Source organism: Sphaerodactylus townsendi, linkage group LG14 (assembly GCF_021028975.2).
Source record: "Sphaerodactylus townsendi isolate TG3544 linkage group LG14, MPM_Stown_v2.3, whole genome shotgun sequence".
Taxonomy (NCBI): domain Eukaryota; kingdom Metazoa; phylum Chordata; class Lepidosauria; order Squamata; family Sphaerodactylidae; genus Sphaerodactylus; species Sphaerodactylus townsendi.
In genome coordinates, this window is record NC_059438.1 from 25,192,214 (window position 1) to 25,214,453 (window position 22,240).

The following is a 22,240-nucleotide window of genomic DNA, read 5'->3' on the forward strand; positions in this document are numbered from 1 at the left end:
CTTGTTGCACATGTGGCACGGTTCAGAAACTCACGCAGGGACATGACCTCCCCACCCCAATGCAAAGAGGCAAGCCTGGTTATTGCAGAAGTGCATTTATTCTGTGAACAGTACAATGTGCAAGTTACAAGGAAACATTCTGTATGGGGGACTCCGAAGTGCAACAGGTAAACTTTAGACACGGCGCCAGAGGAGGTACCAAGGCAAACACACTTGGGGACATATCTGAGTTAGAGTGGGGAAGGAGGGGCTGAAAGATACGGTTCGAGTGGCATTCCAGGTGAAGATTATGACCAAGCTCAATGCAGACACAAGAGTGGGCAAATAAACCCGGAGTGGAGTGGGGGAGGGTATCTTCAATCCACTCACTTACACCCCTCCCCCTGCCATTTGCCTGTGGCTTAGTTTTGGTTCTCCAAACTGTTGATCGTTTCCGTCTTCAGTGCTGCTCCCATGAACGGCTCCCTTTCACGACTGGTAAGTAGCGCCCCATCCCTACAGTCTATGCCAACTTCTTCTTTTCTCTAGTTAGCGCTTGCAAGAATAAAGGGTGTATTTTACTAGATTTAAAATACTATTTTCCCATTATTTCCCCCTTTATTCTTATTTTACTATTTTTGGGGAAAAAAACTTCACTTAACTTCCTAAAACTGCCTGCTTACTTGAGAGTTCTGATTGGGGAGGATCCCAGTGTATGTTGGTTGTTTGATCCCTCCTTGCTCTGTCTCCCCAGCTAATTCCCCAAACTTAAATGCTGACAGCCTGTTTAGGGTAACTCTGTGGCTTCAGCTTCATAAGTGCAAAGCCAGCAACCACAGCTGTTTTGCATGGTCAGAGCAGGCCGGCCTCTGCTCTGTTGCTCAGCCTGGTGCCATCTGACCAGGTGAAGAAAGACGTGCATTCTGCCAGCTCCAGCAACCTCCACTGGTTGTGTGGATGAGTGATGCGGTTGCTTTTGACTACCTATTACTGGGCATGACCCAGTCCAGATCTGGCCGTCTGGGGTGTGTATGTGTGCAGATTGTCTGCTCATTCATCCTGTGAAGGGGTTCTATGACCAAGGGAAGACATTTCCAGCTGGGCTCCAGAGTCATTAACCAAAGTTGTGCTTAATCATCTGCTGGTCTTGATGGGCTCCTACTCCTGTGAAACTAGAGGTTTGCCACAGTCTACTCACACATCACTGGGTCATGACGCCTCCCCTTTCAGCCTGCCCCAAACAGGGCCTGGTTGCTTATTCCAAAGCGACCTCCCTGCCCCACTCCTTCTGCCCCATTTTCAATGCAAACCCTGACACATATTGCCACCACATACTGAGTGCAGGTGGAGAAGCAACCAGACCCACAAGTGAGCCCTGGGCTTGTCTCTGGCAGAGGAGATTCTAAGCCTGTGCTACTCGCAAAGGGCCTGCTGCCCTCACCCAGATGGCTCAGGCTAGCTGGCTCTCGTCAGATCTCAGCTGCTTAGCAGGGTCAGCTCTGGTTAGCATTATGGATGGGAGACCACCAAGGAAGGTCAGGGTTGCTAGGTAGAGGCAGGCAATGGCAAAAACTCTCTGCTCACCTTTTGCCTTGAAAACCCTATTTGGTTGCAACTTGACTGCACTTTCTACTAGTATCCCTTCCTTCTTCTGTAGCCATAGAGTGTCTGGGACTCTTGTCTCAGGGGGACTAAATTAAAAAAGCTCTATCCAAGCCTCTCCCTGTGGGCTGTCCTAGAACAACAGCTGTTAATCACTGGGGGAGGTCTTTGGGAAATTTGGTTCTCTGGGTTCAGAGGCCAACCCTGACTCCTGGAAGACCAGCAGCCCTGTGCTCCTGGGAACAAGCTACCTCTGCCAGCGAGGGTGCCCCCTCCCACTGGGGCACAATATGGGGCTTGGGGGCTGGGCTTAGCTGAGAGACTCCAGGCCTGGAGGCGTGTGGCACCGCTCCCAGGAGCCTGTCCATCTTCCACCAGCACAGCAAGCAAGGAAGACACGAGAGCAGGAACCACTCTCTGGGCCCGTCGCAGCCGTCTTTCTCCTAATGGGTCTGGGCAGATCGTTCCAGTGTGCTACGGATGGTGGGTGAGTTGGGGAAATGCTGCCAAGCCCAGGAGAAGCCCTTCCATTCTCAAGGGGCTCCTTCTCTGCCACAGAGCTAGTCGATACAGCTTAGGCCGGCAAACGACTTTGGGCTCCTGACCAGGGGTGAGGCGGCTCCTGGCACCCTTCTTAAAAATAACCAGCAGGAGGAAGATGCTCTGGAGAGCATCCCTGCCAGTCCTTGAGGTAGCTGCATGCGGTGCAGTAGCCCAGGATGAAGTTGGGAGGCAGCTGCTCTCCCCCTCCCTCCCCCGGGAGGGTCATGTGTCGCCCGGGCATGAGGCCCCAGCATTCCCACTGCAGTTGGCTGGATTTGCCCTGCAGTCAGCAGATGATTATCCCTCTTAGGCCTGGATCACAGCATCAGCCTCTCTCCTAGACTGGGCTCCATAGTGGGGCTTGGAAGCTGCCCTTCCCTGGGGCTTGAAAACACAGAAAAGCAGGACTGGAGCTATTGGAAGGCCTCGATCATCTCCCCTGACCATCGTACATAAATGCACACACAAGTGGAACAAGTCATGGAGCCGTTTCTCTAGAGAAGGACGTGGCCACCTCACCTGGTCCCTCCTTGGCAGGGGAAAGGCCATGAGGACGAGAGACAGTGCCGCTCAGCAGTTAGGCTGTGCTCCCGGCTGCAGCCTCACCTCTGCCACGGACTGTCTGGCTCCCAGCACTGTCGCACCTCCCCATCCCTGGGAGAGATCAGCGAGCTACGGGTTCGTCGTTGGCAAATTCAGGAGGGACCGCAAATCCCTGTACAGGCTCAGCAAAGCAGAACAATGGGAAGAGCTGCCCAGACATCCAGATCTAGCTCAGACAGAGTCTCTGCTTGCTCCTAGGTGTGAAAGCTGAGGCAGGTACTCATGCAGAAGACCACCAGGTGCTTTGATCGATCGGATCTCCTTCAGTTCTCCAATGCCAGAGAAGCCCTCAGACAAGGAGGTGCATGCTGCTGCAATCCTGCTCGGCCGGGCTCCAGTTTCATGAGCCTTTACTGAACCTACAATACAGGCTACTGCATCACCCAGAAGTCCCTGCGCTTCTTTCCTCTAAGCCCCTTTGGCAGAAAGGGACACAGGGAGCCCCTGCCGAAGGGCTGAGCCCGAGGTGCTGCCTGGCCCAGCCTGATTTTCATACCCCCAGAAGCCGAGCAATTATCGCCATCCCCGTCCTCTGCTGCCTGTGGTTGCCAGCCACGCTGACGGCCACATTTTATGTGATGGAGTGCTGAGGAACGCCCAACACTGGGGAGGAATGCGTTGTGCCAATGCCAGAATGCCTGCCCCACTGGCACGGTGTGCTTAGACCAGAGCTCTGGTGCAGCAGAAGGGAGGGAGTTAAGGCCACTGGGAAGAGAATGTGCTTTGAAGGGCTGGATCCGTCCTCTGGGTGCTCCACAGGCAGGACTCACTGTTGATCCTGCAAGTGCCCCGCCCCCTGCCTCCGGCTTCCCCCAGCTTCCTTTGGTATCACAGCGTTCCTGGTCTGGCTGAGTCTTCCTCCGATTGCCCCAGCCGTCAAGGCACACAGCGGAAGGTTGCTCCCCTCCTCCTGGGACTGCTCCTGAGCGACGCAGTCACTCCTCTGCCGAAGTGTGTTGAGAAGGAACAGAAGGCTCCCAATTGCTTCCAGGAAATTGCTTCCTCTGCACCCCCCCCCCCCCATATCTGCCCCACTTGTGGAGAACCCTAAACAGGAGGCAAACTCAAGTCAGAGCCAGGAACAAAGGAGACGTCCAGTTTTTCCAAATGTCTTGGAGGATCTGGGAGGGAGGAGAGGAATGGATGTCTCTGGAGGTCACAAATAACGGGCATTTGTGGCTAGTGCAAGAGTGAACGCGGGCACCTGGGTGTGGCTCCTGGCTTCCGCTTATCCTTCCTTCGGCTTCTCCATAGGCAGGAAAGGCTCCTCTTGGCTGGCCTGGAGCTCAGAGTCACTGAGGTGCTTCTTCTCCCGCCGCTGGTCTGCTTTCGACCTTGTCCAGGAGGGGGAGCGCAGGTAGCCGGCCCGAGGGAGGGGAGGGGCAGGTGGGTGCAGACCTGTACGGAGAGAGAGACCAAGATTCTGCGTAGCAATCCCTTGGCAGACCTGCCTCCCCACTCCCAAATGCCCAGTATCAACGCATCAGGGGCACTTCACTTACCAACCCAAGCGGTGGGCAAGGAGGTGCATCCACAGATACAGGCTCTCCTGTGACTCCTCTGGCCCTGCCCGGGTCTCTGCTGCTCCAGAATTCCCGGCCTCTGGGGAAGCATCTTTGCCACTGAGCCACGGACCCTCCCCTCTCCCCATGTGCATTCTCCCTCAGAGGCAGCCCCTCCCCTCGCACACGTGGGCCCCGGCCAGGCCAGCTGCAGCCAGGATCCCTCTCCCACCCCCACAGGCTGCTCAGCCTGCAAAGACTCCTGCTCATTAATTCCACTCACACTTTCCCACCAAGGAGGGCGATTTACATTCTCCTTCCATCTGGTCTTTCGGATGCAGCTGCTGCTGCTGCTCCCACCTCAACCCCTCCCTTCCCCACCCCCCAGGAGACAGCCAACCCATTTCCACCTGCTCCTCACACCATTGCAAGGGGGGTGGGGTGGCAGAGCCGCTGCAGAGACCCCTCCTGTGCCCAAACCCCCCCCCCCCCCGAGGAGGCATCGTCTTCTTCTTCCAGGAGCGTAACGAAGGGGGCGGCTTCCTCACAAGGCAGAGATGCTGCAAGCCCCAGGGATGCCGGTGACATTTCCGAGTGCCTCCTGGCCCAGGTGCTGCATCTCCCTTTCGGAGACGCCTGTCAAAGTTATTGGCTTTCCTGAGATTTATGGCACAGCTGATTCGTGTCTCCTGAGCCACAGGCACCACCCCCACCCCACCCCCCTTCTCACCTCCCGCTGTCACCTGCTGCTCTTTTTATTCCATGCATGTGTCAGTTCTGCCTGGAGTGCTGAGCCAGCACTGCAAGGCTGTGGCAGGGGGGCCGCAGGGGGTCACCGCCTGCCCAATACCCCCGCCCCCTGCCATAAACACACCCTTTTGCATTGGATCTTGCATGGCATCTGGGTCTCGCAGTCATGCTTGCGTGCCCCGTGTGTTGGTCTTCACATCTCTAATTTTAGGAATCAGATGTGTGACAATGAAAACCGCAGAACATCCGAATGCAGGAAGCCACATGGGGAAGGAGGGGGGTTGCGCTGAAGACGACTCAGGGCCAGCTCTGGGCACCCGGCCTCCCGAGGCACACTGCTCTGCTCTGCTTTCTGTTCCTTCGGAGCCCCTCAGGAGACGAGGAGCAGATCAGCCGCGTGGCAAAAGCCACACAGTCCCTCTGTTGCATCCCAGCCTCTCAGAGCCGGCCCAGCAGGTCTGAAAGGTTCTCGAGAGTCTCCAGGAAGGAGAGCCTTGGAAAATTTCACGAGACGGAGGAGCCAAGATGAGCGCAGCCTTTCCAGGCTCGCAGCTGCTCTAAATTATCTCACTCTTCCAAGTTCAACTTGGGGTACAGAGAAGTTCCTGGGGCTAATTCTCAGGTGGCATCATCCTGGCTGACGGGCACTGTGCCCCGGCTGAGCCCCACTGTGACTCTTTGCTTGTTCAGAACCACTGGGTGGCTTTAAACCTGAGGCTGGCAGCGCCAAAGGCACGCTCACACGGCCATCGACGAATGGGCTGCTGTGGGAAGGCAGAGGCCTTGGGGCAGGCTGGGTCAGCTCTGCGAGGCTGCTGTGGCTCGATTGTGCCTGCGGTGTGAGGGGCGCCCAATTCCAGAGCCCTCCAGCCCATCACTGCCTGACTCAAAGGCACCCCGGCTGGCGGGCAAATGGTCATTTTCAAAAGAATCATCAACTTTAACAGTAAGCATAAAGGAAGCCACGTAGCCCTCAGTCTGCCGGGCCTGAGCAAGGCTGTCGAAGAGAGGATATTTTGGAGGTCAGTACTAAAGAGGGTCACCTCAGGTCAGAAGATGGCAGAGAACACACACACACACAATCGGAATCACAGTTGGGGGGGTGTCGGCCGTTGTTTTAGTGCAGGTGGACACCTGTCCCTCTTGCACTGGAGGGAAGGTTTCCTCTTGCGGTGCTGTTTAGCATACGTGCACAAGTGGTCTAAAAACAAAGCATTCGCTTTCATGTAAACAGAAGCAAATGTGTTGGGCCGAGAGTGCTTACCGGTGGGGGCCTCACCGGCCACGTTCTCCTCGTCTGAGTCTGCAAAGACTTCTGCCAGCTCCTGGTCAGACATGTCCGTCAGCTCTGTGAGGTCCAGCAGGTCAAAGTGCACCTCCAGGGAGGAGACGCTGCTCAGGGGCTCTGAGGAGACAAGAGGGGCTGTCAGAGGAGCCGGCCAAGGAAGGCCCAAGGGGGGGGGACTCAGCTGTGCCTCCTCGTGGCAACGGCTGGCGGCTCTTTCCCTGCCCTCATACTCACGCCTGCGCTCGGCCACCTGCAGCAGCCCTGAAGTGGGAATTGGGATCCCGCCTTCCTCTTCCGTGGGGGGGCTGGGGCGCTCTTCCACCTCTCCGTGCACAGGGGTGATGATGGGGGGCCCCTGCTCTGGCGTTTGGGCCTCTTTAGCCAGCACTGAAAGCACAAAAAGCAGCACTTGTTACAGCCGACTTGGTGTGGCAAGGGGAGAGGGCAGCCGGGATAACCCCAGCCTCTACGTTCTTGCAGGCACTCACGCTGGGCAGTCAACCGGCCACACTGGGCCCAGTTCCCTGGTGAGGTCCCACCTGGCACTTGAAGGAAGCCACAGCCAATCTTGGGCGGGTGTCACAGGGCCCCCTTCGCCTCAGGCAGCCTGACGGACGACTTCTCGTGGGCTCAGCCAGGCCCTTCCGGGGTTCAGTGCTGCTGCTCTGAGCTCAAGTGCAGAGTTCTCCAAAAGGGACGCTGCGGAGTGAGCCCCCCCTCCTGGCCTCCTCTCCACAGTCCGGCTGGCCCACTAGGAAGGGCCCTCCGTTCTCATCCAGCAAAGAGCCTCCCCCCCCTTGGGGAGACAGCAGCGTTTCCCTGGGGGGCTCTGCGCTTCTCATGAAACCTGGGCTGCCGGCTGCAGGTCCTCAGTTGACCCCAAGCATGAGACCCTGAGGCTTCCAGCCCTGCTGGGGGCCTTGCACAGGTTGCAGTAGTGTGGGGGGACTCTAGAGTCCTGGGGGCCATGCTCTTGCTGCAGGGCCGGGCCTACAAGAGCAGCTGAGAGGAGCCGGCTGCTTTGCCCAGAGAGCATCCCAGGAGCCCGGCGTTGCTTTCCAGGCCACCCATCAGGCGAGGAGGAGGGTGCAGGACTCCTCCTCTGGACAGCCGTGGCCTCCACACAGACAAGGGATGAGGCTGTTCTGCAGCACTCGGGCCCTGCAAACAAAGGCCATTCTGTCCGGAGGGAGGGAGGGAGGGAGGAGGAGGGCAGCCTCCAGGCATGGCCCTGACCTGGATGCGGCTCAGCGGCCCTCAGGACCACCCATGCAGGCATGCCAGCAGTTGGTCAGGCTTCTGCCAGGCAGCGGTAGCGGGGAAAGCACAGTACAGGCAGGGGTGCTTGCCTGTCTAAGAGGAGGACTCAAGGGGGTAGTTCTCAGTGAGCCAGCCAGTGCACCTCCCGCCACGTTGGGAAGGAGAGAAGGGAAGCCTAGAACCCTCCTCCCTGCCATGACAGTTTTCCCTGCTTGGAAAACGCTGTTGTTCAAAAGCTGAGGAGCAGCAGCTGAGCCCACCGGCGGCATCTTTGTCCCCTTTTCCTGGCCTGCCCTTCTTTTCTACCCCGTGCTGGCAAATGCTGAGCTGCCCAGAGAGTGCCTCCACAGCTGAGGTCACTGTTCATAGCGCACATGCCCAGAAAACTGCTGATTAGCATAAGATATCCCTGGGGTCTGGAAAGCCCCGGCACTCAGCAAGCCCAGGAGCAACAGCCCTTCCTTTCTGGCCAGGACGAGGCCTTTGAACGAGGCCAGCGCTGCAGCCGAAGAGTCAAGGATCCTTTTGTTTTCCCAGCCGGTTCTCTCTCTCTCCCAAGCACAGCCTGGGCTGTGGCGAAGGCAGAGGCCATCACTGATTTCCAGCAGAGGGGCGGGGGCGGGAGAGGGGGGGTGAAACGTTCCTCTCGCAGCAAGGGGGGGGGGGAGGCAGCCGGCAGCCTCCACGAAAAGAGGGCAGCCTCCTTGCCTCAATCTGTGCAGGAATTCAGCATCTCATTGAGGCCGCAGAAGGCTGCGTCTCTCAGGCCTGCTCCAAATGAGGGCACCGTCTCCCTCCTGAGCCAGGCACGGCATCCGAGGCTCCGTTCCAGGACGTCCTTCCTGTTTCCCCAGCCAGAAAGAGGTCAGCCATTGAGACTTGGCTCCCATGCTGTGAGTTGTCCTGGCCTTGGCAACCTCCGCTCCCTTCAGAGGAGTTTGCCCCCAAATCTCTTTCCTCACTAACTGAAGCAAGGCTGAGAGGGAACTCTCGTAGGGCAGCGGCCAGTGGAGCCAAACGCCCCTGCAGGCAGATCCAGGGCAGACCCGGCCATGAGGACCCATTCTTCCTGCGATGGTTTGATGAGCAGAGAAGTCAGGTGGGCTCAGCTGGGTCTGCAGCGGAGCTCAAGGGAAGCCGGGCAAAGGCAAAATCTCAGAAGGCGAGTTCAGACTTCCCAGGTTTTGAAGCTTCCTAGTTTAGGCCATTCAAAAACTGGGTCATGAGAACGCTGTGCTTGCCAGCCCCCCCCCCCTTTTTCTGCAAGGAGCTCAGGGGAGAGCGTGGGTGGGCAGCAGTCCTCCTTGCTTCTGTTTTCTCCTTGGGAAAGGGGCGAGCCAAGGCTGAGCAGGGATTTGAACTGTGGTCTCTGGTCTTGGTCCAGCCCCCCAACTGCAAGGGCTGCAGGTGCTGTGGGGGGTGGGGTGGGGGTGGAGAAAGGCCGGAGTGAGGCCAGCCCTTGGTGAGAAGAGGCTTTCTGGGAATTCTGATGAGCACACGAGGCTGCCTTTCCTGGAGCTGGGCCCTCCTGCCTGACTCAGCCAGCACCTCTCCTGGGTCTCGGCAGAGCTAGGCCCTCAGCATGGTCTCCTGCCACCCCCATGTGGAGACCCCCCTCCCTCGTTCTGAACAGAGAGCTGCTTCTCCTCTCCCCTCGCAGAGGGTTCTGCTCTACAGCAGGGCTGCCCTTGTTGTGTTGTCGCCCCCCCCCCCTCCCGGCAGCCTGGCCACTGAAGGACGGGACTGAAAGGAATGGGGCCCATCCAACATTTGCTGATTCACAGCCTAGGTGAGGCACCTCTGGTGGCGCTTGCCACGGGGGACGGCACAGGTCTGGTGCAGTGCGAAGTCCAGCCACTGGCGAAGGCCCACGTTCCCTTTCCAAAGCAAGAGCTCCACAGGTCTGGGGCCAGGCAGTCGCCTGCTTGTGGTTTCTCACTGGAGAGAGGAAAACTGCCCATGTTCAGACTGGTGCTCTTGGGTGCCGCGGCTGTGATCGGCTGCTGGTGACAGGTCTGGAGCCAAGGGCCGGCTGAAGGGGCACCTCAGCATTCCCCCTGGGTGTGGGGCAGAGAGACCCAGGCCCAGGGCGGAAGAGCGTGTGGCCATCATTCAGCCAAGTGCTCCCAGAGGGGCAGGTCCTGCAGTGGTGGTGAACCTTTGGCACTCCAGATGTTATGGACTACAATTCCCATCAGCCCTTGCCAGCATGGCCAATTGGCAGAGGCTGATGGGAATTGTAGTCCATAACATCTGGAGTGCCAAAGGTTCGCCACCACGGTAGGGAGTGGCCTGGTCTAGAATCCCACAGGCCACAAGGGATGCTGCTGGCTGGACATCTGGACCTGGCTTAGGGGGAACAACTTGAGCCAGAGCCCCAAAGCCCAGCTTTGCCCTTTGCCCCCTGGACAGAGCTGCCCTTTGGCACAGGGCAGCAGAACGGTGGGCACCTGGCACCTAGGGTAGACGGGGGGGAGCAGATTCTGGACCCTCCTGCCTGAGCTGCTGGTCTGCCCCATTCTGGGTCCAGAATGTGGGGCTGTGCCTGTGCTAAGAGCTCAGCTGTGGGGCTTCCCATGTGCTTCCACATGTTGGGGGGGCAGTGGGGGGCTCGGTAGGGCTTGGCATGCAGGTGGTCCCAGGTACAATCCCCACCGGCATCTCTGGTTAAAAGGGACCAGGTGGCAGGCAGGCAGGGGATGGGAAAGAAAGACAGACCCTTTTCTGCTGGAGACCCTGGGGAGCCGCTGCCGTCCGAGCAGGCAAGACGGACTTCGGGGTCTGACCCTGGACAAGGCAGGCAGCTTCCTAAGTGGCCCTGTGACTTCGTGGCTGGTGGCCTCTGGGGCTGGCTAATGGAAAGCCATGGGCAAGTGCACGTGCACGCAGGCACACGCACACACGGAGCAGCCCAGTTAGGCGCAGAGTAGCTGCTCTCTGTCCATCATGTGTAAATCACACACTCCCAATGCCGCCAGGTCACCCTTGCCCCTACAGCACACCCACACCCACACCCAGCCCTTGCCTTCTTGCAAAACAGCCACCCACACCAAGGCCCCCCTCTCCCCCGCCCGCCCTGCACTTTGCACAAGGGGGTCGTCCCTCGGCTGGGGAACATTCCAGCCCCCCCCCCCCCGTGCCTGCCCCAGCCCTCCTCCGGCGACACACCCCAGGGCTGCTTTCGGGGGAGCTGGGCTCCCGGAGTGGGGGGTGGGGGGCTGACTGAGCCACACAGAACTGTCCTGGCTGCACACCTAAAAGGGGGGGGGGGGAACCACGGAGGGTTCTTTTGCCCAAGAAACGCCTCCCCCCCCCCCCCGCTGTGATCCGGAGCTCGGCGGACGGTCTTCCATAGTAGCCCCGTGACGGGACCCGGGGCAGCTCCGCCACGCCGGCCTCCCCCTTCCCCACCGAGGCTACAGGTCCCGGAGCCGCGCCGCCGCCAGCCCGCCCTGCCCCTTGGCCCCCGGCCCCTCACCCGCGCTCGTCTTCGCCGCCGTTGCTGCCGGAGCCTCCATCAGCGCGGGCTGCAGCTGCCGCCGCCGCCGCCTCCTGCTCCCGGCCGGTGCACGCCGATGTGGCCACTGCAGCAGGCAGGCAGGCAGGCAGGCAGGCAGCCGCCCGGCCGAGCGCCCCTCGCCTCGCCGGGGAGGAGCGGGCCGTCGCGCCGGAGCAGCCCCCGGCTCGCCTCCCCGCCCCCGGCGCTCCAGCTGCGGCAGGCAGGCAGGCAGGCAGGCAGCCCCCGGCCGGCGGGAGGGAGGGACGGCGGGGCGTGGCCGGGCGGCCTCCTCTCAGCCGGGCCTCCTTGACGCCGCAGACCCCCTCCCCGCGCCCGGCAGCCCACCGGGCACACGCAGGGCGGGAGGCCAAGCACTGTTCGCTGGGCAGGCTGCTGCGAGGGATGGGCGCCTCTGGGCGCGTGCAGAGGGCCGGACAGGGTTCGGTCGCCAGGCCAGTGGCCGGAGCGGGGCCGAAGGAGTCTGTGGATGGGTCAGCCAGGCGACCAGCAGCGAGCCCCGGCCCAGATCGGGCGGCTAGGTGACGGAGCTCCGGCCTGGGTGCCGAGATCGCCTCCCCCGGCCACTCTCCGGGACGGGCCGTGATCCCTCCCGCAGCTGCAGCCTGGGGTCATGCTGGCATTCCTACCCTGCGGGGCTGTTGTACGGATGGCGAACAGCGCCTGTGGGCGAAGCACTGCTGCTGCTGCTTGGGAGCTGCTGTGATGGAGCCACGCAGCAGGTTGGGGGGCTTCTGCTCGGGAGGGGGAGGCTGCTGGCATCGGGGGGGTGGGGGGGCTCAGGAGATGCCGGAGCCGGGACGCGGGGGAAGCAGCAGCGGGCGGGCTGGAGGACCTGGCTCTGCCCCGCAGCTCCCCAGTGGGCTGGCCCGGCCAGCACCAGCAAGGAACGGGGCCGAGGGGGCGGGCGCTCCCCCTCCCTCGGCTCCATCGCCGGACGCAGCCGGCAGGCGCAGCACGGGCGGCGGGGGGCGGGGCTTCTCTGCCCGCGCGCCCCGCCCTCCCCCGTTGCCGGGGCGGGGCCTCGTTGCCGGGGCGGAGCAGCCCGCGGAGGATCTCTCGCGAGGCCCGGGCGGCGGTTGCCGGGAGACGCGGTGACTCCCGGGGCGGCGAGCGAGGGCGGCTCCGCAGCCGAGATGGTGAGGTCTAGATGGGGCACTCTGCACGCGCTCAGGGGCCCCGCTGTCCCTCCGGCCCCATGCGCGCCCCCCGCCGGGTTCAGTCGTGCCGGAGAAGCGGGGGGCCGGGGTGGGGGTGCTCTGCGGCGGAGGAGTCCCCCCCCCCGGCAGGGGCTGTGGCGCCCCGCCCCGCCCCCTGAAGGCGCCCTTCTCTCTCGCAGGCGCCGAAGAAGAAACCGGGGGAGAAGAAGAAGGGGGGCGGCAAAGGGGCCAAGAAGGGCTCCCCGGTGGTGGACGCCCTGCCCCCCGAGGGCATGACCAAGGAGCAGGTAGGTGAGCGGCGGCGGGGGGGCAGAGACTCCCCAGGGAAGGGCTGCTGCCCCCTCTCCACCAAGCGAGGCGTGGCTCCAGCTGACCCGCATCCTGGGGCCCCAGCGCCCCCCCCCCCCGACTCTGGACTGCGGTTGGGGGCCTCATTCTGGGGCACTGGAGGCTCGGTTGGCCCTGCGCTGCCAGCCGCCCAACATGCCGCCTTCAGAGCCGCCTCGCCCTCGGGCGCTTCCGATAGCCCAGCTGGGTTGCCCGAAGCCCTTCCGACCTGCCCGCTCAGACCTCTGCTCACCTGGGCCAGGTGTGCTCGCAGTGCAGCTAGAAGGGCAGTTTGCCTCAAGATGAATCCAAGCAGCCCCAAAAGCTTTTGTGTCACTTTTAAACTCACTCCTGGATGCCTTCCAAGAAACGTCCTGAGTTGAATAGCAGCACTTTTTGGTTACATCCAGGGACGCGTCAGCATCACTGAGCTGGGCCATTGCTGCGGAAAGGAAGTACTTCCTTGCACCGTGTGTGATTTAAACATGGAATTCTCTGCCAGAGGGTGTAGTGATTGTAGTGATGGCCACAGGCGCAGACTGCTTTAAAGGGGGCTAAGACAGATTCATGGACAAATCATAAAGTCCAAGGCAGGGCATTCCATTGTCGAACAGCCCTTATTGTCAGGGCATTTTTCCTGATGTTTAGGTGGAATCTGAAGGTCTGATGAAAGGAACCCTCCCCCATGCCAAGGGAGGTTTATGTCTGTGCACTGGGGTTGGCCCTCCAGAAAAGCACGTTGACAGCTGTGTGAGTCAGGATGGTGGGCTGGATAGGCCACCAGTTCGATCTTGCAGCTCAGCCACACAAGAGCAGCCCACAAGGCTGCTGGCTCTAGGCATCCTAGGAATCATGGAATTGGAAGAGACCCCCAAGGGTCATCAAGTCCACCCCCCTGCAATGCAGGAACCCACCATCAGTGGAAGTTTTAAGATGCAGCCCAGGTGGAATGCATGGCCGTTGTCTGATCTGGAGGCTAACCAAGCGTGGACTGATAAAGCTGTGGGGCCCTCATGGGCCCAGGGAGAGTGGGGCCTCAGAGTCCTCCAGTCAGAGGGGGATCTTTCACTGATGGCTCTCTGGGCCTTGCAGTTGGAGGAGCACATCGTGCGCCTCCGGGAGGAGCTGGACCGTGAGCGGGAGGAGCGCAACTACTTCCAGCTGGAGAGGGACAAGATCCACACCTTCTGGGAGATCACGCGGCGGCAGCTCGATGAGAAGAAGGCGGAGCTGCGCAACAAGGACCGGGAGATGGAGGAGGCCGAAGAGCGGCACCAAGTGGAAATCAAAGTGAGGCGTCGTCGTGGGGTGGTGCCGGTGGGCCGGATTGGGCCCTCCCCCTGTTCCTCCTCCGAGGAGGAGGGGGCCTGCTTAGCTGTCGATGGCTGACTGTTCCTCTTCCCTCAGGTTTACAAGCAGAAAGTGAAGCACCTGCTGTACGAGCACCAGAACAGCCTGACGGAGCTGAAGGCGGAGGGCACCGTGGCCATGAAGCTGGCCCAGAAGGACCACCGCACCCAGGAGATGGACATGCGCAAGGACATGCGCACCCTGAAGGTGGAGCTGAAGGAGCAGGAGCTGGCCAACGAGATGGTGGTCAAGAACCTGCGGCTGGTACGTCCAAGGCAAGGCCGGCTCCGCTGGGCTCAGGCTGGCACCTGTGGGTGGCGCCTGGAGCCGCCGTCCTCTGTTCGGGGTCTGCTGACCTGGGGTTGTCCCTGATTTGCTGCTCTTTCCCCCGGCAGAAACAACAAGAGGACCTGACTGCTCTGCGCTGTGACTTTGAGAGGCAAGTGAAAGGTCAGTTTGGGGGCTTGTGCTGCGTGAGGGGCTCCGAGGGCCCCCTTGGGACACTGGCCCACTGGCCCAGGAGCTGCTTCCCCAGGGTAGAGGAGGAGTAGTTTGGATTTATGTCCCCCCTTTCTCTCCTGTAGGAGACTCAAAGGGGCTACAATCTCCTTGCCCTTCCCCCCTCACAACAAACACCCTGTGAGGTAGGTGGGGCTGAGAGAGCTCCGAGAAGCTGTGACTAGCCCAAGGTCACCCAGCTGGCGTGTGTGGGAGGGCACAGGCTAATCTGAATTCCCCAGATAAGCCTCCACAGCTCAGAAGGCAGAGCGGGGAATCAAACCTGGTTCCTCCAGATTAGATACACGAGCTCTTAACCTCCTACGCCACTGCTGCAAAGAGCTGTGGGGTGGTGGTGGCGTTTGTGGAATACACACAAAACTGCCTTTGACTGAACCTCGGTCCATCAAGGTCAGAATAGCATCGTTGAAGGCTTTCACAGCCAGAATCCTCCTAGGCCACTGCTGCTCCGTCTCCCTGTTTTTTGGGGACTGGGGGCATTTGTAGTGTGTGGCTCTGCAACCTTGGCTTTCCCATGCTGGGGGTTGTGTGTGTGTGTGTGTGTCCATCATTCCTGTGGTTTGATTGATAGTTTGGTTCTTCTGGTGTGCCAGAGATTGGAGGCCTTCCTCAGCAGCAGCAGCAGCCGCTGCCTGGGTCCCGTGTGTCTTGCGGTCCTGCTCCAAAAGAATGGCCAAGGCACTGCTGTGAAATGCCGAGTAGCAATTTGGAGAGCATCCCGAGATACTTGGCCAGACCAATGAAGCTGCTGAATTCTGCTTGGCAGAAAAGTGCTATTAGCTGCTGCTTTTTAAAAAGCCGCTTGTAGGAGCCCCCTCTGATAAGTGCCCTTCCCTCAGACAGCGGCTTGTGTGTGTCTGAGGCTTTCCTGCCAGCCTGCTCCTCTCCAGGGGCCATGAAGAGAAGGAAAAGTTTGGATTTATACTCCCATCTTTCCCTCTTGTAAAGAGTCACAAGAGTTACCCACTCCTTCCCTTCCTCTCCCCACAACAAACACCTTAAAGGTGGGGCTGAGTGGTCTGGAAAGAAGTGTGACTAGCCCAAGGTCACCCAGCAGGAACGTAGGAATGGAGACACAAATCCGTTTAATCAGATAAGAGTCTGCCGCTCATCTGGAGGAGTGGGGAGTCGAACCCAGTTCTCTAGATCAGAGTCCACCTGCTCTTACCCACTCCACCACGCTGGCTCTCAGGAAGTTCCCTGTCCCGGTGCCTCCTCTGCCCCACCGTGTACAGCAGCAGGTCTGCGGTGGAGTCAGGCATAGCCGTGGAAATATCTTTGCCGGCTGAGCCCCCAGTCAGGCCGTCCTGGGCTCTGCCCCCCCCCAGAGATCGAGGCCAAGTACGAAAAGAAGATGCGGGTGCTGCGCGATGAGCTGGACCTGCGCCGGAAGACGGAGATCCACGAGATCGAGGAGAGGAAGAACGGGCAGATCAACACCTTGATGAAGAACCACGAGAAAGCCTTCAGCGACATCAAGAACTATTACAACGACGTCACCCTCAACAATCTGGCACTCATCAACACTCTCAAGGTAAAGCACGCCCTCCCACACACACGCACGCGCGCACACTTATTCTAAAGAGAGCCTTCTGCTACAGGCAAGTCTGTGGGCTGATCTTCCACATGCCTCCCGGGGTGTGTCCCTCTTGGTCCTAAGGGAAGACCACGTGCCCTTTCCCCTGTATCCCAACTGCCACTGCAGGAGGTCTGTGGGCCAGAGAGGCTTCTTGCCAGTCCTGCGTGACGCTGCATGTCTGTCTGGTCCTCCCAAGGCTTTAGGGGTGTGGTCTCAGGTTCCCGTCGGGGTCAGGAGCAGACCAGCGATGCCCTTGCCTTGAGGAGTCCCAGGCTGGGTTTGAGGGAACTTGTTCTGCGGCATAGCTGGGGAGCAGGGAGGGGCGCTGGGCCAGAGGCATGCCTTCCACGTGTCTTCCTGGGAGTGCAGGAGCAGATGGAGGAGATGAAGAAGAAGGAGGACCACCTGGAAAAGGAAATGGCCGAGGTGCTGCTGCAGAACAAACGGCTGACGGAGCCGCTGCAGCGAGCCCGAGAGGAGGTGGCCGAGCTGCAGAAGAAGCTGTCCCACTACGAGAAGGACAAGGTCTCTCTGGCGGTGAGTCCCTGTGCCCTGCGCTTGTCGAGACCCTTATGGACGCGCAGTGGGCTCAGTAGGGCCCTCCACCGGTGAAGTGGGAAAAGCTCTGGCCAGGCATGTGCCCAGCTGTGCCTTAGCCAGTTGCCACACCTTCATAAACCTTTAATGGCATATAAATTATTAGTATGTTTCCATTTAAAAGAGAAAACTATTAAAACATTTAAATAGGGGTGTTTAAAATGCTTTCCAAGAATTTAGCCACTGCCAAGGTGATCGATGGATTACAGTCACTTAGCAGAAAGCGAGTGGCCTGGAACTTGGAGTACTCAAGTCTTGGAAGCAACAAGGGGTGAATTAAAATCATGCGCATGAGTTGCACTGTGAGAGACAGCATTCCCAAGAAGGGATATGGGGAGGCAGAGGCCCGAACCAGGGGTGGCACTGGCGCCCGGAGACAAATTGTCTCCAGGACGCCCCCCAGGCTCTGCCCCCCACCACCCCAGCTCTGCCCTGTGATGCCTCCAGACTCCACCCCCCACTGCCTCAACCCCGCCCGCCCATGTCACCATGGACATGGGCAAGGTCTAGGGTGCCCACCTCCCCCCCCAGACTTCCCCTGCCAGCTGGGAGCCCCTGCTGGGAGTCCTGCTGCCTCGTTTTTGCGTGCCTCAGACAGGTCGAGGCATGCGACAACGACAAGACAGCAGGACTTCCTGGTCACGTGGGGGGCCGATTTTGCGCCCCCCATGTGACCAGAAGAGTGGCGCCCGGGGACAAGGGGTACCCCTTGTCCCTAGGCAGATACGCCACTGGATATGAGTTATGGTTTCTATAGATCCACATCCGCAACGGCATAGTCTCTGGTATTTAGGGATCTGGAGGTATCTTCCCTGAGGTTTCCGCTGATGGAAAAATGTTGAGGCATGCTAGCATGAATGCACGACGTTGGTTAATGGATAGCAGAGATGAGAGATATTTAGCTCTTGCTCTGTAACTTGGTTGTATTCCGTTGCCACACCATGTAACAACTAGCCACGTGCATTGAACATCTAGTCATCTTCTGACGTGCTTTTGCTCTGAATGTTTGGACAAACACGTTTGCACTGTGCGAAAGGGGGATGCCGCTGTTCAGTACCTCTTTTTAAAATCTGGTTATTCATTATTGATTTGGTTTGTACCATATCTTGTGGCAAAATGGGGCCCCAAAGTGGTTGAAAACATTCTTGTCTCCATGCTGTTGTCACAACAACACTTGACAAGATCGTGGCCTCTGTGGCCTGTTTGTTGGCGCTTCTGGTCGGCCCTCAGTTTCACAGGCCGTGCTGCGCTGTTTTTTGTGTGATGTAATTCTCCTGGGATGAGTCAATTGTTGTCAGCACTGGAGAAATCCCAACAAGGCCCACCCCAGAGCTCTGGTAGAGCTGGTCTTTGCAGCTTTGGGTGCTTAAGTGACACCTGGGGGCGGGGGGAGTGGAGCAGTTCTGTGTGCCCCCCCCCCAATGCCACTCCCTCTCCCTTGCTTCTGTTTTGATATTTTCCCTTCCTCGCCCAGAGCACGCTGGCCCGCCTGAAAGTCACCCAGAAGGAACTGAAGGACCTCCAGTGGGAACACGAAGTCCTGGAGCAGAGATTCGGCACGGTGAGGCCCACTGGTGACTCTTGTTGTGTGGCTGGAAGGATGGACCGACACGGGGTGGGGTGGGGGCTGCCTTCTGGGCTGGGGGGAGAGACACAGACCTGTTTCCTGTGGACTGACAGTGGAGCTTCCTCACCCAGGCAGTGCTTCACTCTGAGATGTTGGGTGGCAGGACTCTTCATTGGTCTTGTCACCCACCCACATCCCTTGATGCAGGTGAGCTGCAAAGGAGCGTCCGCTGTCCACATGGCTGGCTTTTGGCACTCCGGGGCCGGGCCCCTCTTGGCGCTGTTCTCCTTCTGACCCACGTGGCTGGTTGGGTGTCCCCCCCCCCCCCCGCAGGTGCAAGCGGAGCGAGACGAGCTGTACCAGAAGTTCACCAAAGCCATTAACGAGGTGCAGCAGAAAACGGGCTTCAAGAACCTGCTGCTGGAGCGGAAGCTGCAGGGCCTCTCCAACATGCTGGAGAAGAAGGAGGTGCAGCTCAACGAGGTGCTGGCCGCCGCCAACCTGGACCCCATCGCCCTGACGGTGGTCACTCGCAAGCTGGAGGTACTTCCCCCCTCCCTCCCCCCCCCCACCCTGGGGTTCTTGGAAGCAGGTGGGATGTGGAGGGGTCTCTGGAGCTTTTGCCACGTGAAAGTGCAGGATCTGGACATCATTGTCCGGCCACTGTTCCTTCTGGAGCTGGGTGGTGCAAAGCAGAAGGGGAAAGTCCGGCTGTGGGCAGCCTGACGGGTGTGGTTGGAGCGCTCCAGCTTGACCTCCTGGCGAAGGAAGAGGGGAAGGGGCGCCCTGCATGGTACTGCAGAGGCGTTGTAGACACAGGTCACTTGGGGAGGGGGAAGGCAGCAAGGGGCTCTCCTGCCAGTCCCTGGCACCGGCCTCTCCACTTGCCTGGCAGGCCACACACGAGCTCTCAAACTGTGGTCCCCGGCTGCTGCGGGAGGCATGGGGAGGCCCAAGAAGGGCTGGGGGGTCTGGTGGGCCGGGGGGTGTCCTCAGCATCCCCCTCAGTGGCTGGAGAAAGGCGTTGGGGGAGACAACCTGTGGCAGTGAGACAGGAGGCTGCCAAGTCTTGTGTGCCAGGGTGGGGCTGCCCAGGCTCCAGGCAGGGTGGGAAAGGGGGAGGTCCTCAGACTGTCCTCCCAGTGCTGTCAGTCTCCCAGCGGCACACAGGCCCATGCCTGCTCCGCTGCATCTCGCTCTGTTCCTCTGCACTGGGCCCCGGACCGGCCAAAGGTCCCTGTGCACTCTCTCTCTTTTTCGCCCAGTCTGCCTCCTGCTGCCTGGCCAAAGAGCAGGGTGGATAATGTATCCTCCCCCCACCCCCCCGCTACGTACACACACACAAATTGTGCTGCCCGCCCTCAGGCAGGGGCATTCCGAGAACTCCTGAGGTTTCCTTTCCAGGGCAGCCTCTGCAAAAGAAATGCCTGGAAAAGGGGGCTTTGCCGCTTCCACATTCCAGGCGCTGCTCGGTGCCAGTAACCGGAGATGCTTCGCGACAGATTTCCACCCAAGGCCCGAGATCTCCTTCCATCAGCTGCTCCTTCCCCATCCCCCCGTCCCCACACACACATATACACGTTCTTGTGTTCAGCTGCTCCTTGCACAGCAGCAGCCCCACCCAGAGCGAGCCTCAGCCGGTGATGCAGGTGCTCTGCCTCCTTGTTTTGCCTCCTGCCGCCTGGGAGGGGCAGGGGTGGTCCGGTCCCCCTGGCAGCCTGAGACCCACGGAGGGAGGGGATGCTGCTGGCAAAGGGAGGCTTGGCCTTCGCGGGAGGAGAGTCAAGGCAGTCCGCAGGAGTCTCTCCCCGCCTGGGGAGTCTTTTGGGGGATCTTGCCCACAGATTGGCATCCTGAAGCCCCTCTGCTTTCAGGTGGGTGTCCAGCCCTGAGAGCTGCAGAGAGAGGCTTGCTGGGGGGGGGGGCGGGCAGGGGGGTGCTGACTGGTGCCCCTTAGAGGTCTGAGAGAGACTGGCCAGGATTTGCCGTTTGCTGGGAGGGGTGCAGAATTCACAGAGGGAAAAGGCCGGTGCAGAGCCAGCCCTTCCCCCTCCAACCATGGACTGCGGCTCACTCCTCGGGCACTCCCGTGAGATCCTCCTCGTGGTATATTAACCCCCGGTGGTCTTTCTTCACAGGATGTCCTGGATTCTAAAAACAATGCTATCAAGGACTTGCAGTATGAGTTAGCCAGAGTGTGCAAGGTGAGAGGGGGGGTCAGCCTGCATGGAGGGTTTTTTGGGAGGGCGGGAGAGGCTGCAGCAAAGGGACCCTTTGGACCCAGGCACTAGAAGAAGCGGCGGCGGCGGCAGCAGCAGCAGCAGGGACCCTCGGCACTGGGCTCTGCACCAGAGAGCCTCCGGGTTAATGCTGAATAGTGGGAATTTTGTGTCAGCCGTTTGTGGTGGGTTTTCTGAGCTGTGTGGCTGTGGTCTGGTAGATCTTGCTCCTAATATTTAACCTGCATCTGTGGCTGGCATGCGAAACATTAGGAACAAGATCTACCAGAGTGAACCAGGGGTCTACAAACTATGGCCCTCCAGATGTTCATGGACTACAATTCCCATCAGCCCCTGCCAGCATAGCCAAGTGGCAGAGCTGATGGGAATTGTAGTTCATGAACATCTGGGGGGCCATAGTTTGAAGACCCTATACCAGACCAAGGCCACGTAGCCTGGAAAACCCACACAGTAACTACTTGAGTCTGGCCGTGAAAGCCTTCGACGGTACATTTGTGTCATCTGATTCTTGTGGGTGACTAAAAGGGGACCCTGCTTTTTTGGGGTTAATATTCAGAGAGCTGAAAGATGCACTTGCCCTGCATCCCTGGAAACTTTCCTCCCTAAATCCCATCCACCCTGGGGTGCATTTTTCAAACCTAGTCAGCCTTTGCTAAGCTAAGCATTTCTTCCGGAAAGTTGAGGTCATTTCATTCGCCCTCTTTCTGCTCAATTGGGAATGGGATGCCGTGACACAGGCTGACTTGAACAGTCTGCTAACCGTGGCCACATCATGGACACATGTCAGAGGAATACCCAGGAGAACTTGTGGGGGAAAGAAAGTCCCATCCCCCACCTTCATTGGTCCTATTTCCTCCGCTCTTGTGCTTCCGGGAGCCAATGGGGCCAGCTTCCAGATGCGGGGGGTGGGGGCTGCAGCTGGAAGTATGAAGGGCTTGCAAACCACAGTTTTACCTCGAAGCCCCTCACCACTGCCAGACAGCTGATGGGGGCAGGGAGGCTTTGAGATGCTAGACCGCCGGGCATACTTCCCACTCCAAGCCCTGACATGGCCCACGGGAGAATGGGGAGCCCACCTGGTGCATTTCCTGCTCCCGGCCCTCTGTCCCTCTGGTCCCCGCTTCACCTCGCTGTCAGCGGCCTGTCCTCCACCCCGTCTAATGGTGCCCCCACGGGCTTCCCTTGTCCTTGCTGTAATGCTGACTGTGCCCTCAGGGCTCCACATTGTTCCTCCAGTTGGTTTGTCTGCATGGCCCTTTAGGTTGGTTCTCCCAGGTTTGTGAAAAGAATCCCTCTCTTATCTCTGTATGGTCCCACTGTGTGGGTTTCTTGATCTGCAGCCTCCAGCCGTGCCGTTCTGCAGCAGGATTAGCTTAAAAGGGTTGGCAAGTAGGGCTATCTGGTCATTGGCATTTTGTGTCGGAAGACGGCTCTCCACTCCAGCCTCACGTTCTCTTTCCCCGCTCTCTGCAGGCACACAACGACTTGCTGCGGACCTACGAGGCCAAGCTGGCGGCTTTTGGGATCCCCTTGGACAATCTGGGCTTCAAGCCCCTGGAGACCTCCGTGGTCGGCCACATTCTGGGCCACGGCCCAGCGGGACTTGTCTCAACCCCCACCTAGAAGAGCCGGGTGTTTCTCCCCCGCACCAGAAGGCCTCTGGCCCGAATCCTGCGTGTCCTCCCTTCCGGAGGCTGCTTTGCTCTCTGGCTGTGGTGCTGGAGGGGAACACAGAGCGGCCCCTTGGCCTGGGCCAGCCCAGCTGGCTTTCCTTTTCATTAAAGGGACCCTGCGAGGGTGTTTCGTACCTCATCTGCAAAGGCACACTTCTTCCCCCTTCCCCCCACCCAGTTCCAG

General features: G+C 59.6%; 2 protein-coding genes across 5 annotated transcripts; one reads left to right on the forward strand and one right to left on the reverse strand.

Moving 5' to 3' along the window:
- Positions 1-79: 79 nt before the first annotated feature.
- On the reverse strand, positions 80-11,948 carry DBNDD1 (dysbindin domain containing 1). 3 transcript variants are annotated; one of them, XM_048515175.1, is made up of 4 exons: positions 11,674-11,948; positions 6,502-6,654; positions 6,244-6,384; positions 80-4,125 (listed from the first exon to the last, which is right to left on the reverse strand). In XM_048515175.1, exons 1-4 carry the CDS (start codon positions 11,804-11,806, stop codon positions 3,956-3,958), a joined length of 597 nt encoding a protein of 198 aa, XP_048371132.1. In that variant the 5' UTR covers positions 11,807-11,948; the 3' UTR covers positions 80-3,955. The 3 variants fall into 3 exon arrangements, with proteins under 3 accessions (XP_048371132.1, XP_048371133.1, XP_048371134.1); XM_048515176.1 differs by having other exon boundaries at positions 11,006-11,795; XM_048515177.1 differs by lacking the exon at positions 11,674-11,948 and adding an exon at positions 6,756-7,261.
- Positions 11,361-22,190, forward strand: GAS8 (growth arrest specific 8). 2 transcript variants are annotated; one of them, XM_048515174.1, is made up of 11 exons: positions 11,361-11,766; positions 12,384-12,491; positions 13,624-13,821; positions 13,939-14,145; positions 14,277-14,331; positions 15,729-15,934; positions 16,349-16,516; positions 18,051-18,137; positions 18,477-18,686; positions 20,282-20,347; positions 21,857-22,190. In XM_048515174.1, exons 2-11 carry the CDS (start codon positions 12,477-12,479, stop codon positions 22,004-22,006), a joined length of 1,362 nt encoding a protein of 453 aa, XP_048371131.1. In that variant the 5' UTR covers positions 11,361-11,766; positions 12,384-12,476; the 3' UTR covers positions 22,007-22,190. The 2 variants fall into 2 exon arrangements, with proteins under 2 accessions (XP_048371131.1, XP_048371129.1); XM_048515172.1 differs by lacking the exon at positions 11,361-11,766 and adding an exon at positions 12,039-12,183.
- The last annotated feature ends 50 nt before the right edge of the window (positions 22,191-22,240 follow it).

Excerpts from the sequence above, each read along its gene's own strand:
- DBNDD1 (XM_048515175.1), bottom strand. The coding sequence starts at position 11,806 with ATGCCAGCAGCCTCCCCCTCCCGAGCAGAAGCCCCCCAACCTGCTGCG. Across the intron at positions 6,385-6,501 it reads GCAGGTGGCCGAGCGCAGGC|AGCCCCTGAGCAGCGTCTCC; the intron begins GTGAGTATGAGG and ends TTGTCTCCTCAG. Across the intron at positions 4,126-6,243 it reads GGCCGGTGAGGCCCCCACCG|GTCTGCACCCACCTGCCCCT; the intron begins GTAAGCACTCTC and ends CTCTCCGTACAG.
- GAS8 (XM_048515172.1), top strand. Across the intron at positions 15,935-16,348 it reads CACTCATCAACACTCTCAAG|GAGCAGATGGAGGAGATGAA; the intron begins GTAAAGCACGCC and ends CTGGGAGTGCAG. Across the intron at positions 16,517-18,050 it reads AGGACAAGGTCTCTCTGGCG|AGCACGCTGGCCCGCCTGAA; the intron begins GTGAGTCCCTGT and ends TTCCTCGCCCAG.